The 15,000-nt window shown below is 44.1% G+C and overlaps 1 protein-coding gene across 2 annotated transcripts in view; it reads right to left on the minus strand.

Moving 5' to 3' along the window:
• Nucleotides 1–15,000, minus strand: part of LOC143136455 (plexin-B2-like) — a 173,123-nt gene that overhangs the window by 46,603 nt on the left and 111,520 nt on the right. Inside the window, exons 3-7 of one of the 2 annotated variants that reach the window (XM_076297176.1) lie at nt 10,306–10,703; nt 8,815–9,543; nt 2,476–2,673; nt 1,557–1,682; nt 168–268 (exon numbers count right to left, since the gene is read on the minus strand). In XM_076297176.1, coding sequence (XP_076153291.1) covers nt 168–268; nt 1,557–1,682; nt 2,476–2,673; nt 8,815–9,543; nt 10,306–10,701 — 1,550 coding nt within the window. In that variant the 5' untranslated portion in view covers nt 10,702–10,703. Of the gene's footprint in view, nt 1–167; nt 269–1,556; nt 1,683–2,475; nt 2,674–8,814; nt 9,544–10,305; nt 10,707–15,000 lie in introns of both variants that reach the window. The other variant, XM_076297175.1, reaches the window with a different exon arrangement.

Consider the following 15,000-nt stretch of genomic DNA (forward strand, 5'->3'; position numbering starts at 1 on the left):
TGTGAGTATGTGTGTGTGTGAGGGTGTGTGACTGACTAGAAATGAGAAATGCCCACAGACTTACAAGGATGAAGAGGCAAACATATACACACAAAGACATGCATTCACACATACACACAAAGGCATGTAGAACACACACACACACACACACACACACACACACTGACCTGCCCTCCAGGACACACCAGCCGCAGTAGGGGTCCTTGAGTGCCATGCAGGACTGGCAGTCCTCCTTCAGGTGGCACGCCTGCACTGGCGTCATGGTGATCTGGAACACGCACACAAGGGGGCAAGGAGGAGTTAGAGATGCGCACATTTCTCCAGGTTTCTGTAGCACAGCACAGCACAACACAGCACAGCACAACACAACACAACACAACACAACACAACACAACACAACACAACACAACACAACACAACACAACCCAGCACAGAAATTGGTTTGGGGGTTTGGGGCAAAACCAACCAGCAAATACCAACACACTCCAACATCCCACAACACTTGAACGCAGTTACTCACAGTGTGGTGTAAATAAGTTATTTCATCCCACAACACTTGAACACAGTTACTGACAGTGTGGTGTGAATAAGTTATTTCATCCAATATTTAAAACCACATAGTTAACTTGAGAGTTTTGGAAATGCTGGAGTTTGTTGCCGTCTGTTGGTCCAGGAATTTGGAGGACGCTTTTTAAGGCTACTCTCATTTTCCATGTGCTAGTAAGAAGTTGCTGATGTTGGGCCAAAATTACTTGAAAAAGACAAAACATTCTTTTAAAAAAAAGACTGTATTAAGGCTACTCTCCACAAGGTCTGCAAACATTTGTGCTGGAATGCTTAAAAGCTTTCAGTCATTTTCCCTAATGTTAATGAAAACCTGTTTGTCATCTCAGAGGATAAAACTTGGAAGAAAAGCACTTCACATCTGTCTGCACCTGACTAAACCCTGAAAGCCTTTGGTCATTTCAGAGACAGATTTTAGAGTCCAGACAGCTGTGATTATCAGTGAAGAGGAAAAGAATGTGTAATGCATATTCAATTAGCTACTAAAGAGGAGAGGAACATTAAAAGTAGTTGTAGTTGAAGTAGTAGTTCGTTCCGCCTAGCTCCGCCAAGCTTCACTCACATCCATGTGGGATCGCTTCCATTGGGAGTGATTTCGGCACCAGAATTTATGGTAGAGCCAATCAGGACGCAGGGCGGGAGTTTCATAGATGTGACGTAGCGGAGAAGCGACTGTGAGACTGTTTTGATTCAGACAACAATGGCGGCTCGCATCGAGGAAGCAAGCGTCAACATTGATGCGGCTATTTCATCAGTGTTAACCAATCTACCCAATATTTTTTTGTTAAAAGGACATCAGAGAACGGCTGAAGTAGCACGTCAATAAAGATAATGGACAAGTGGCTTATCCAATCATATGCAAGGATTTTTGATAAGGCCCAGCATTCTGAAACACCTCTCCAATGGAGCGATCCCAGATGGATGAGTGGAGCTAGGAGAGTCAGGTTATCCCTGTAAGGCCACAGAGCCAAAGGTACATGGGTCCGTCTTACCGTCTTCTCAGAGGTGATGTAGAGGTGGTCCCGCTTGAGGTCGAAGAGCAGGTTCTTGTTGATGTTCTCGCCCGTGTTGTCCCCTGGTACTCTGCCGTAGAAGTAGGGGCTACTGGTCAGGTGCACCTGCAAAGGTCAAAGTTCAGAGGTTAAAGTTAAAGACACTGTACGGTGTATATTTTTTTTCTGAAGTGTTTATACCTTAATACTTTACTGAATGCCACTTTCAGTATTCATATCACAGGTGTTGCTTCCAAGCTCTGGAAATTTCAAGACCTCCACAAATATTTAGTGACATTTTCTGATTATCCTTGTCATTAGGCCAGGAAGGAACGTGAATATTAGCTGGATCAATTTATGGGTAGAGCAAAAAGCAATGCCCCTTATTTCCTGAACCTGAACTTTCTTAACTCCATTTCAGTGGCTATTATTTTCCCCACGGTAAATCATGAGAAGGTCAAAATCATAACACCGTCGAAATTTAGAAACTCCAAAATGCCACCTCTTTTTTTTTCTTTCAGTCCCTCAACCAACCCCTGTCCCCACCCCCCTCCAACCCCGTCCCCACCCCCACTCCAACCCAACCTAACCACCCCTCCACTCTCCCTCCTTTCATCCTCCACTCTCCCTCCTTTCATCTAGCACTCTCCCTCCTCTCCTCCCTTCCTCTCTCCCTCTTCTCCTCCCCTCCACTCTCATTCCTCTCCTCCACCTCTGGTCCTCCCCCATTCTCTCTCCCTCCACACCTCTCACTCTCACTCTCTCTCCTCTCCTCCACCTCTCTCACTCTCTCTCCTCTCCTCCACCTCTCTCACTCTCTCTCCTCTCCTCCACCTCTCACACTCTCTTGCCCTCCTCTCCTCCACCCATCTCACTCTTTCATCCTCCTCTCCTCCACCTCTCTGCCTCCTCCTCTCACCTTGAGTACTTCACCACCTTTGGTGCCCAGGAACGCCACCGTGTGGTCGGTTTCCACGGCGACGGCCACGGCGGTGAGAAGGCCGGGGCGGGTGTGGGCTTCGGTGGCGGACAGGGCGAACTCGGGCTTGCCGGCCAGTGGGGAAGGGAGGAACTCATCGCCGCAGCTGTAGTTGTTCACCAGATCCTTCTGCCCATACTGGAGGAGGAAGAACGAAAGAAGAGTTACAGACTTTTCTCAAAAAAGTGAACATCGTTTTAACATACAGTACAGTGACCTCCACGTTTATTGGTGACCCCTGGTAAAGATGAGTAAAAAGAGGTATATAAAAAATAATTGTGTCAGTTGAGTTGTTTGTTAAAAATATTTATTTTGTTAATGAGAATTTTTTTTCTTAGAATACATTTGCTTCCCTTCAAGGTTGGATTTGGAAGACAAAATGTCAAAAGATGGGAAAAAAATCTCTTTTTGCCAGGAGAGCCATTAAATGTGGAGGGAGCTGTATCATCTGGCCTATTATTCAAATCGATTCAAAATGCCACCACCAAACTAACCCCCATGGGAAATTAGTTGATCTTGGCGACAACACAAATTGTTAACCAGACACTTTCAAGAACCCAGAAAAACAGGCTACAAAACAATGCCAAACGGATGCATGGGAAGTCCTTTCTCCTGCCAGAAAACACATCAAAACAAGCTCTGACATCAGCTCTCAGCATGTTCCCAGCTCAGCAGCACTCAAACATTTCCTTTTTCTCAACAGTGCCAATACTAACATCCAATAATACTACAGAGATCTGTTCACTAAACATGTTTTGATATTTCAATATCAAATCACAATGTCATGGGCCTTTCATTTTAATGGAAAGATATATAAAAAGCTTATCTCAAAGACTCCTTAGCATACTTAGCTTGTTTTGGGTTCATCCTCTCTAATGTATTGTAATGTGTAAATGTAAATATAAATCAGGTTTCTAGGCCAAGTATACTTGCGTATACAAGGAAATTGGTCTCTGCATTTTCCCCATCCGTGAATTAGTGATCACAAAGAGCGAATCGGCAAACCCCCGAAAAAAGTGGACCACTTGGTAAATACTGTACATGCACTACCCACAGGTAATTTAGAGCAAATATATTTCTGGCTTATGAAAATGTACTTACTGTTTCTGGCTGCCTAATAATGCGAGTCATTGTTTTTATTCCAGCATTTTACATTTTCTCCCAAAGCCATTGTTCAACCCAAAACAGCAAGACTTTATAAGCAAAGGTCCATGTCAAGATGAAATAAAATACCCTTGAGCTTTTTTATGCAAAAGACTGTGAGTGTGTGTGAGTGTGTGTGTGTGTATTTGAGAGAGACAGAGGGAGGGAGAGGGGGGACTATTTTGGCGAGTTAAGCACTGCTGTCTATTTATCAATATCTAAGGTTGTACCTAAAGTCAGTGTCACAAATGATATTACACCTCCCTTAATTCTCCCTTCTCCTTCTAGAATGTTTTCTGCTCTTCATCGACTTTACAGGTGCATCTTATTGTTTTGGATGTGATGCATATTGATCAGGGTTTTTGGGTGGAGGCACTCATTTGTATTCATATGTTCACATTGAAACCTGCCGATGCATGGCATGTTTGTTAAAGCTCTTTTTTGGTAACCAGCAGGTGTGTGTGTGTGTGTGTGTGTGTGTGTTTCTTTCTTTCTTTCTTCCCGGGGCAAGGAGGGCTTGAGAACTCATTCTATTTATCATCCTCGACGTGGAAATATTAACAAATGCCGCCCGACGTAACAACATAGTAATGTCTAATATAAATCATTGTAGATTCCCCAGATTTCACAGATCACACTTTTCAAAGCGTACCAGGCTCTTTTCCCATTGAGGCTAGACACAGTGATGCTATCTCCGCCTGGTCTGTTGACTTTTGCTTTGCTCTCCACATATTTGGATGTAATAGGCGCATAACTTCTCATAGGGATCAGACAAAAGCATGACTGGGAAAAACATGCTCATGGTTTCTATTTTCGTTTCTGCTTTAAAGAAGTAATTGCTGAGAAATGCGCTCTTTACTGCACTATGAAACAGTCCTTGCAGACACAAAACATCTGCAAAACAACTGGGCTTAGGCGCTTGTGGTTAGCGTTCTCATTTGTGAATGCGTCATTGTGATGATTCAGGTTGCTGTCCTGTGCATGTGAAGACCAGACTACATAAACAGATGTACGTGCATATGGTACCTGCTTAATCAACAGACTCTCCATAGACTGCCAGGTTTGACACACTAAGCCTGATTGAGAGGGGTAAATCAGGGGGGGTAAACCCTCCAATAATCAAAACCGGCAACCCCCCAATAATGATGTCATCATGAGGAATGAAACTGTTATAGAGCACTTTATGGTAAATATTCTACATCCTATTTGTAACGGTTATTGGCCCAGGTCAGTACCGACTCTGATTAAGCTCAAGCGACTCCTTCCAATACATATTTTTTTCTACTACTGTTGTGGCGCTTTAATTGCTCTTGGCATTTCTGAAATAGAACTCTTGGCCGATTGTAAATTAAGGAGTCAACGGCACCCTTTGACATAATATTGCTGCCAATGCAACCCCTTTGGTGAGACCTACGGCTGGGTGACAAGTATTCAAATCAATATCACAATTACTTTAAACTTATTCCTTGATTATGATTAATAATATTTTTTTAGTAGTATAATAGTGTATTATTATGACCGCCGCGCAGCGAAGCGGCGGTCATATAGGTTTAGTCAGATTTTTTTTTTTTTTTTTCTTTTTCGCATGCCCAAATTTCCGTCAATGAGTCCCGGGACACTGAAAGACCGGGGTACATGAAACTTGGTGGGCATGTAACCCCACATGGATAGCATGGAACCATCGTTTTTCGTTTTGATCTGTAGCCCCCCCGCTGGACTGGACCCCCGAAAGGAGGGTAGGGCAGACACAGTTTTCTGTGAATATCTCGAAAACCGTAGGGTTTAGGAGGACCATTTTTTTTTGGTATGTTGATCTCAAGAGGCCATGTCAACCCATTCAATAACCACTCATTTCATGTATAGCGCCACCTAGTTAAACACAAAAAAGTAAAAATGAGGTGTTGTAATCGCAGGTATCTGTGACCTAACATAGTCAAAACTGCACGAAATTGGAAGTGTAGGATCATTATGACACCCTCTGAATGCACGCCAAGTTTCGTGGAATTCCGTTCATGGGGGGCCACACAATAAATTAATTTATGTTACTATACACCAACTGGCCTGTAGGTGGCCGGAGACAGTTTTCTGTGAATATCTCGAGAACCGTAGGGCCTAGGAGGTCCACCTTTTTCAAAACTGCACGAAATTAAAAGTGTAGGATCATTATGACACCCTCCGAATGCATGCCACGTTTTGTGTACTTTCGTTCATGGGGGGCCTTACAATAAAATAATTTATGTGTACATTTAGTGACGTACACCAACAAGGATTCCCGGGACACTGAAAGACCGGGGTACACAAAACTTGGTGGGCATGTACCCCCACATGGATAACATGGAACCGTCATCGTTTTGATCTGTAGCCCCCCCGCTGGACTGGACCCCCCAAAAAGAGGGTAGGGCAGACACAGTTCTCTGTGAATATCTTGAGAACTATAGGGCCTAGGATGACCATTTTTTTCCGTATGTTTGCCTCCAGGGGTCATGTTAACCCATTTCATGTGCACACATGTGCACAAACAGATACACACACACACACACACACACATACATTCACAGTAATCATACGTACGACACATACTCACACAGTAGACATATGTACGCTTGCATGCACAGGCACATACGCAGGCACACACACAAGCACGCACACACACACACACACACACACACACACACACACACACACACACACACATAACATAAACATAACACAAACAATCAAGAATTTCTCAGAATTATGAACAGGCAAGATGGAGGTGGGGTTGTATAAAATGAATTTTACATGTGAAATCTATGAACTAATAATGTTTTGGTACTTGTTGTCTAGCAGATACCAGTGAGAATTGAGTGTGGATAATGCAATTTAGTGAGACAGTTAGAATCATATAGGCCTTTCAGTGTGATTTCTTTTTGTGGAAAAAATGTGCTGGACTGGGCGGCGGTCATATTTTGTACCGCTCTGCGGTACATCTAGTTTATATACACTTTTTTACACTGCCCTCATAGCCATCTATCAAGGCACTGTAAATAAAATGAGATGGACACTGCATTCAGTTCAGAAGGATGCAACTGGAGTAGATGTCATTTCAGACAATAACACTACCAAGTATATGGCTGATACATTTTGGCCTTGACCATTAAAAGAAAGCAAATTCATGGTAGTAGTCCCTTCTGGACCATGGGGTATTTTAGTGATAAACTAAAGTTTGATGAAGATCCTTCAAACTGCTTTGGAGATATGCAAACACTGCATTTCCATTTCTACGCATGACCCCATGCAACCCTGACCTTTGACCCCACAACCTTGAGTAACTAATCAGTTCATCAGGACCTTAAAGTAAGTTTGAATGAAGATCCTTCAAACACCTCTGGAGGTATCTGATATCATCGTGTGCTAACACATTATTTGGACCAATATTGATGTCATGGTGTTTCATTGAGATATCGGTAATTTTATTCTGTTACGGACTGGAACTGGAATCTTTTTTAGATTATGTTTTTATTTGTAACACCTTGTCAGTCAATAGTGAAAGTAAATAATAAGTGTAAACTTTTTGTCTTGTTGTTGCCTACAAGTTCAGGTACAGTTGAGTGCAGATGCATGTCGGCTATACTCTGCTAGTCACACACACATTTAAGTACTGTAAGTCACTTGCGGTGACAAACATTTGCCACCTTTTCAAAATACTATTCCCATTGCGCATCAATAATATTGCCAGTGAATTTTAGGTTAGGAATACCTACAGGGTTACTTTACCGAAAATTAACTGTAACATGACTTCAAAACCGAGGTGCACACCGTGATTTTTGTGTATCGTTACACCCCAATCTAGTAGGCTAAATGTGCAGGACTAATTTTAACCATCAATCTAAAGCCTGACGTCATTAACAGTGGACAGTGGTTTAAACGACGGAACTTGCCATGTTCGACCAAACAACGGCACTTTATAGACACAGGTGTTACAAGGTGGTTGTTTAAGCAAAAGTTGCATTGTACCACGGTGGTTTAGCAATGCCAAAGCTAACTGATGAAGAAAGGGACCCATGGAGTGCTGTTAAAAAATCATATCGCTAATTGCAATCCCGATATCTCAGAAAAATCACAATTAGATATTTTCCCCAAATCCAACCCTAGTGTAGGCTAGCTCCAGATGATAAAATGACCTTGACTAATACTACAACCAATTTCTCAATTTTAGTTAGCAAGTGAATAATAACCATTGTTTTGTTGCATACTGGGCCAGAAATTACCATCACCTCGACCATTGCAATATTACTTGACCCCCAACCTCTTCATTCATTCAGAAATTAACTTAGCATCCCAGAAAACCTATGATTTGATAGCCAAACCATCAAAATTGACCCATTATGCTATTCTTATTTTTCGTTCGACTCTTTTCGTGGCCATTTTGGAAATTTGCCACCGTCTAAATTTAATGTTATCGTCCAGAAATGTTGCCTAGATGTCCTAAGGACCCCAAAAATGCAAAAAAATCAATAACTTATTTATTTTAAGTGGTTCAGCTGAATTTCCTCCTGACTTCTACACATGCAGGTGATGCATAGCAAGGTGCATCCTGGGGGGGAATTGTGGTGCAAGTGACTGCAGCATCTGTACCAAAATTGGACCAAGTGCCTACAGGGAACCGGGTTTGAGCACGACCTGTGTAATTTCCAGATACCACCCCGTCTCTCTTCCATTCACTTCCTGTCAGTCTCTTCACTGTTTTACCACAATAAAGGCCAAAAAAGCCCAACAATATACTTAAGTATAAGTATAAGTATATATACTCTTTTGATCCCATTTATCCCAATCCGTGAATTAGTGAAACACACACAGCACACAGTGAACACACAGTGAGGTGAAGCACACACTAACCCGGAGCAGTGAGCTGCCTGCTACAGCAGCGTTTGGGGAGCAGTGAGGGGTTAGGTGCCTTACTCAAGGGCACTTCAGCCGTGGATGTGGGCATGGCAGAGCAGTACACCACTTCCCCCACCCACATTTTTCCTACTGGGTCGGGGATTGAACCGGCAACCCTTCGGTTACAAGCCCGAAGCCCTAACCAGTAGGCCACGGCTGCCCTATTTTTTTGAAGAAAAAGACAGAACAACGCTTCTGTTTGGTGAGACCTACATCAGTGTTTTTGCAGGGGTTGTCGTCCTTGGTGAAGGGCGAATAGACGGCGACCTTGCCATCAATGATGCCCTTGTTGTTGTAGCACGCACTGATGACCCTCTTGAGCGCCTGGTTGATGCTGGCCAGAGGGTACATGCAGAGCGCGGAGCTGCCCGCTGCATCCTCGTCCGAGCTGAAGACAGCGTACACCACCAGGTCGTCGGGCTCCACCGTTCCGTGTTCGCCGGCTGCGGTCAGATCGCGGGCCAGTTCGGCGCCGGCTGGCGCCACATGAGCCGCCTGGATCTTGTTGTATTTATTGGAGCTGCTGCAGTTGAGCTGCAGCTCCGTGTAGGAGTAGTAGTGGGCGTCGTTCTCGCACAGGCGTGCCACGAACGTGAAGTTGGCCTTGTCACCCATGCCGGTGGTGCGCGAGAATAGGAAGTAGATGAAGCCATTGTCCTTGAAGGCGTGGCGGAAGTCGTGCATGTAGCGCTGCACGAAGGGGCCCGTCTGCACCATGGAGGCCTCCACGATGTTGAACACCACCCAATCACCGAACTCCTCCAGTACGCGCGTGCTGATCAGCTTGGAGCCGTCGGCCGCGCCGAAACCCTTGGCGACTAGGAAGGCACTCAGGTTGTGGTGGTTGCTAATGGTGGACGACAACACCCCAACGACATTCACGCTCTCCTCCGTACTGGCTACGTAGGTCCTCTCCCCTTTACTGTCACTGTAGTAGAGCACCTGAGACACAACAAGACCGGAGAGAGAGAGAGAGAGAGAAAGAGAGAGAGAGAGAAAGAGAGAGAGAGAGGGAGAGAGAGAGAGATCAAACAGAATGTATACATTCTGAGCACCTGTTAAAGAGGGCGGAAAACCCTCTGAAACGTTATTTAATGTCACAAACGTATATAAAATGCTTAATCACCAACAGTTATACATTTTCTGCGCAACACATCAGTTAAGGACTTTTTATTGGAACAATAGCTGTGTCTGAAACGGAAGACAGCTGCCGGCTGTCTCACAGCCTTCCACTGTCTAATGAGTCCGTTGCTGTAGCAGGCATCAAGGAACCAGCTATGAACTTAAAAGGAAGGATTGTTCCATTTTGGACACAGCCTATGTTAAAGGTACTCTAAGCGATGCCACCGTTTTTTTTAGGCTAAAACATATTTTGTCACTTACAGCAAATCACCTCACCATCTAGCTAGCTAGCTACCTGTGTCCTGAATACACTGTAAAAAAAAACGCAATCTGGACAGCCCAGGCTCCAAAAACAGCAACAAAAACAACCTGGGCGAACCTAGCCCATAAAAACATAACAAACTGTTCGAGCAAATCACAGACGATATGCTCGTTTAGGAGAGTTTCAAATGCACGGGAGGGAGGGGGGGGGGCACATATTTCACCATCAATACAATAGCTATAAGCTATAAACTCTGCAACACTGTTTCAGGCCTTTGCACTGCAACTTTGTTAAATCATATCAAATCCCATCCTGGGCACCTGTTGCACGTTGGTGAGATTGACCAGGGAGCAGATCCCGCGGAACAAGCTCCCGCACACCACCAGGCTGCCGTTAGCCGAGTGCACCAGCAGCAGCTTGTTGTGGTTGTTCGTGTCCTTGGGGTCTTGGCAGGTGGACGTGATCGGCGGCGTGCATATGGGGTTGTCCTTCTGCGGGCCAGTCTCTAGCTGGTGCTCCACAGACAGGCTGGCGTCCAGCTGGTAGAGGGAGTTGACCGCGCCCACGTAGACGCGGCCGGTGGCGGTGTCCTGGACCACGTTGTTGATGAGTGTCTTGGAGGTGAAGGAGCGGGCGGTGTCGCTGGTGCTGCTGCTGCTGAGAGAGGGATGGGTGGAGAGACACAACAGCAGCCCTGCTAGGGCCCACAGCGCCATCTCTGCTGGAGGGAGAAACAGATGGAGAGAGAGAGAGAGAGAGAGAGAGGGAGAGAGAGAGAGAGGGAGAGGGAGGAAAGAGAGAGAGTGGGGGGGGATGGAGAAAGAGAGGGAGGGAGATAGATGAAGAAAGAGAGGAAGAGAGAGAGGAGAGAGAAAGACAGAGAGTGAGGGAGAGAGAGATGGACAAAGAGATGGAGGGAGAGGGAGAGAGAGGGTGTGTGAGAGAGAGAGAGAGTTGGGGAAAAAAGAGAGACAATGTTAACATTCTTCATTATTATACAGGAAAATAGAAAGAAAAGCACAATTATCATGAAAAAAAACACAAAAACACAAAAAAACTTTGTATTCAAGTCTAATAAATAGGTGAAAAAACACAACTATTCATACTCAAGAAATAGGTGAAATTCTATGAGCATTATCACAAATGTAACACAAAGACACAATAACTGGAGGCCTCAAGGTTTTGACAGCTTTATGGAAACAACAAAAAATTAATTAACATCCAGCATTTATCAAACTTGAAAACGAGAGAAGAGTGTTTTATGAAGTTTCTACAGCTTTGTTCCTTTTGTAGATACATGTGTGCATGTGTGTGTGTGTGTGTGTGTGTGTGTGTGTGTGTGTGGGTGTGTGTGTGTTTTGTAAAACAAACTGCTTTCTCTAAAAACTACAGTATGTCAAACCCACAGACTAATTAGAGAAGTCAAAAGTCTCCAGAGACATGGAGTGTGTGTAAGAGAGTGGAAAACATAAGCCAGTCAAAGTGAGAGAAAGAGAGAGAGAAAGGGAAAGAGAGACAGAGAGAGAGAGAGAGAGAAAAAAGAGAGAGTAAAATGGGTTTATTGGGCAATAAAAGAAAAGTGAGGATTGAGAAGGACTTAAAGATGGACGGAAAAAGACAGGACTGGAGAGAAAGGGAGGGAGAGAGACTATTCCAGTTAAGAGGTCTATTAAACCAACATACTCTAAAGAACTAAAGCCTGTACACACAGGTAGACTCCAACTTTCTTTAAAGGGCTATAGCAGCCTACAGAATGCATAAATAAACTGCTCTCCTGCTTCTCTCCACCCTCTCTTTTTATTGCTATTCAGGCATGCTGAGCGCTCCTTGATAAAATAAAACAGAAAAGAAAATCTATTTCACCGCCGCCCCCCCCACCCTACATTTTTTCCCCTTAGATGTTAGCTTGTGAATTGCCGGGTTTTGACTGAGGCGATAAAAGAAAAGGTATTTTCAAAGGGTTTCGTGACGACTCCTCTTTCTCTCTCCTTCTCTTCCTCCCTCACTCCCTCTCTTATCCATTCCCACCTTGTTTTTGAGAGAGAGTGAGAGAGAGAGAGCGAGAGAGAAAAAGAGAGAGAGAGTTCTACCAGAGAGAGCGGAAGTCAAGGCATCATCACAGGCGAGGGAGAAGAGGTGGCATATTGCCAAGACAACAAAGGTGTCCTCATTGTCTTGTGGGTGGGTGCTCAGAAGGGAGTCTGCTCAAACACAAGGCGGCAAATGGTTCCCACATTCTAAAGTGCTCACGCACACACACACACACACACACGCATCCGAGACAAGATCAGAACTAATGAATGAACATGCCACTCTGATTCTGTTAAGAAAGACGACCTTGATAATCCTGTGGAATGGCATGTTACTCATTGGCCTCTTACTAAACAAACACACACATATTAAACACACTCACACACACACACACACACACACACACACACACACACACACACACACACAGTACAAACACACATATTAAACACACTCACACACACACACACATACTGATTCCACTCAAACACTTTTTTTTTAGCACACCATTAAACTTGCTTTGCATTCTCTTGTTGTTTCTGGGTCCATTTTCAATTGACATCTTCATTCATTCTCTCTCGCCCCCCCACCCCTCTCTCTCTCTTTCTCTCTCTCTCTATCACTCTCTCCTTTCCTGTCTCTCATTTGTAAGCAGCACCATGTGGCTCTGTGATAAAGTATTCATGAGGGTTTAGGCGGAGGGATATTACCTCTCTTATTGGTCCTAATGACCTCGCTCCAAGGGCCTGGACCGAAACTAGCCACAAAGGCTTATACTATGTCCTACCCAGTTCAAACACACACACACACACACAGATTAACTCTCTCTCTCTCTCTCTCTCTCTCTCTCTCTCTCTCTCTCTCTCTCTCACACATTCACACACACACACACACACACACACACACACACACACACACACACACACACACACACACACACACACACACTCAAACACACACGCACACACACAAACACACACACACACACACACACACACACACACACACACACACAGGCTGACTGACCCCTATACACATACATTTGTACATATGACACATCACATCAGTTTAATTTTCCCCTGACACCTCAGAAGGGATTACGGACAGCAAATACAATGCATTGCAAAATATCTCTCCACACACACACACACACACACACACAAAGCAGTATTGTTATCACTACTTAGATTTAACTTTTTTGCTTTATTTAAAGGTGATGTGTGTGTGCACACATGCACGCACACATTTGCATTCACACACACACACGCACACACACACACACACATGTATTTTGAGGGAGTGATGTCGTGACTTCTGCTGATTACAACACACATTCTCTCTCTCTCTCTGTATGTGTGTGTGTGTTTGTGTGTCTGTTTGTGTATGTGTAACTATAGCATCTTTAGTTTGTCAGAGCAGGTGACTGGTCTGCTGACCTGAAGTGACTCATAAAAAAACACTTCCTCTTTCTCTCTCTTTTTTCTCTCTACTTCCACACAATATACAGTTTTGACTTATAAAGTGCCAAACAGTTGAAATCTGAAACACACAGAAGAAATCCATGCAGTGTACAGTTTTGGTTTTCTACTATTCTGATACTGCCTTATGGTGTTATATTTCTAATCAATTGCGCTCTCTCTCTCCCTCAGTCTCTCTCTCTTTCCCTTTCTCTCTCTCTCTCCCTCTGTCTCTCCTTGCTCTCATTAAATGTTAATCAAGGAGACAGAGCAGTCCGGGAGGTGGTGGGTTCAGGGCCAGCATGCTTTATAGCCTTGTGCTTTTGCTGTCTCGTAATGATGATGTCGTTCCTGCTGTGCCTCTAAGGGGCTGCATGATTGGCAGGTCGGGCCAAAGGGTTAATTAAGTGTAAGATCATATGCCAGATGAGCAGCTGCCAGTCCAACCACTGTGTGTGTGTGTGTGTGTGTGTGTGTGTGTGTGTGTGTGTGTGTGTGTGTGTGTGTGTGTGTGTTTTAATTACAAGTCAGATCAGAGCACAGATATGCACCCGTCAGTCTAATGCATATACATTACCCATAATGCACTGCACACAGGGACTGACATAAGTCAGTGAGGACCGGCATTTTAGATAGGTGTATATAAAGGACACTCAGCTCTGTGTGTGTGTGTGTGTGTGTGTGTGTGTGTGTGTGTGTGTGTGTGTGTGTGTGTGTGTGTCAGTGAGAGTCAGAGCAACAGAGAGGTTCTGTGTGTGTATGTGTGTGTGTGTGTACCAGTGTGTGTGTGTGCCTGTAGCATCGGTGTGAGAGGGTATAAGTTTTAGTATGAATAAGGTGGTGTCCTTTGAAATGGAAATGCACGGTATGCTTACCTCCCCTGCATAAGAATCAACCCTCTCCCAAACTGTGTGTGTGTGTTTGTGTGTGTGTGTGTGTGTGTCGGTGTGTGTGTGTGTGTGTATGTGTGGGGTGTAACGGTACACAGAAGTCACGGTTCGGTTCATACCTCGGTTCGGACATCACGGTTCGGTACGAGTTCGGTACAATGGAGGGAAAAGCCAAACAAAAATGCATAAAGCATTTTTTTTTTGTACATGTCTCAGGCTGTACCACCTAGTGTCATACAGTCTCTTCCCTGAGCTATCTGCAACAGCCTGAAGTGTGTAAGATGTAGGCTAAACAGTACAATAAGTACCCAGACTCCATCTGTAACTTGTAAACAAAATAAGACAATCAGCTATAAAACTGAAAATAGGCCTACAGCATCTCTTATTTCTGAAAGTGCAAATTACATAGAAAAATTATTTTTAAAAATCCACTTAAGCAAGACCTTCAACATCTCGGTTTAGTTGTATATGGAAGGGTCTACAATTTGCCTCAATATTTTTCATTGTGTGTAAAGTAATAATCTAGCCTACTAACTGAAAATATCACACTATTTTGCCTTTTTAAAAAAAACGAAATTGTTCTTTTCATTTCATAAACAGACTACAACTAGAAGTCACGTGACTTTGCCCTTTGACG

This window comes from Alosa pseudoharengus, unplaced genomic scaffold (assembly GCF_046254945.1).
Source record: "Alosa pseudoharengus isolate Yale_2024_CS ecotype anadromous, Long Island Sound unplaced genomic scaffold, YU_APseudo_1.1 YU_APseudo_1.1_scf_20, whole genome shotgun sequence".
Lineage (NCBI taxonomy): Eukaryota > Metazoa > Chordata > Actinopteri > Clupeiformes > Clupeidae > Alosa > Alosa pseudoharengus.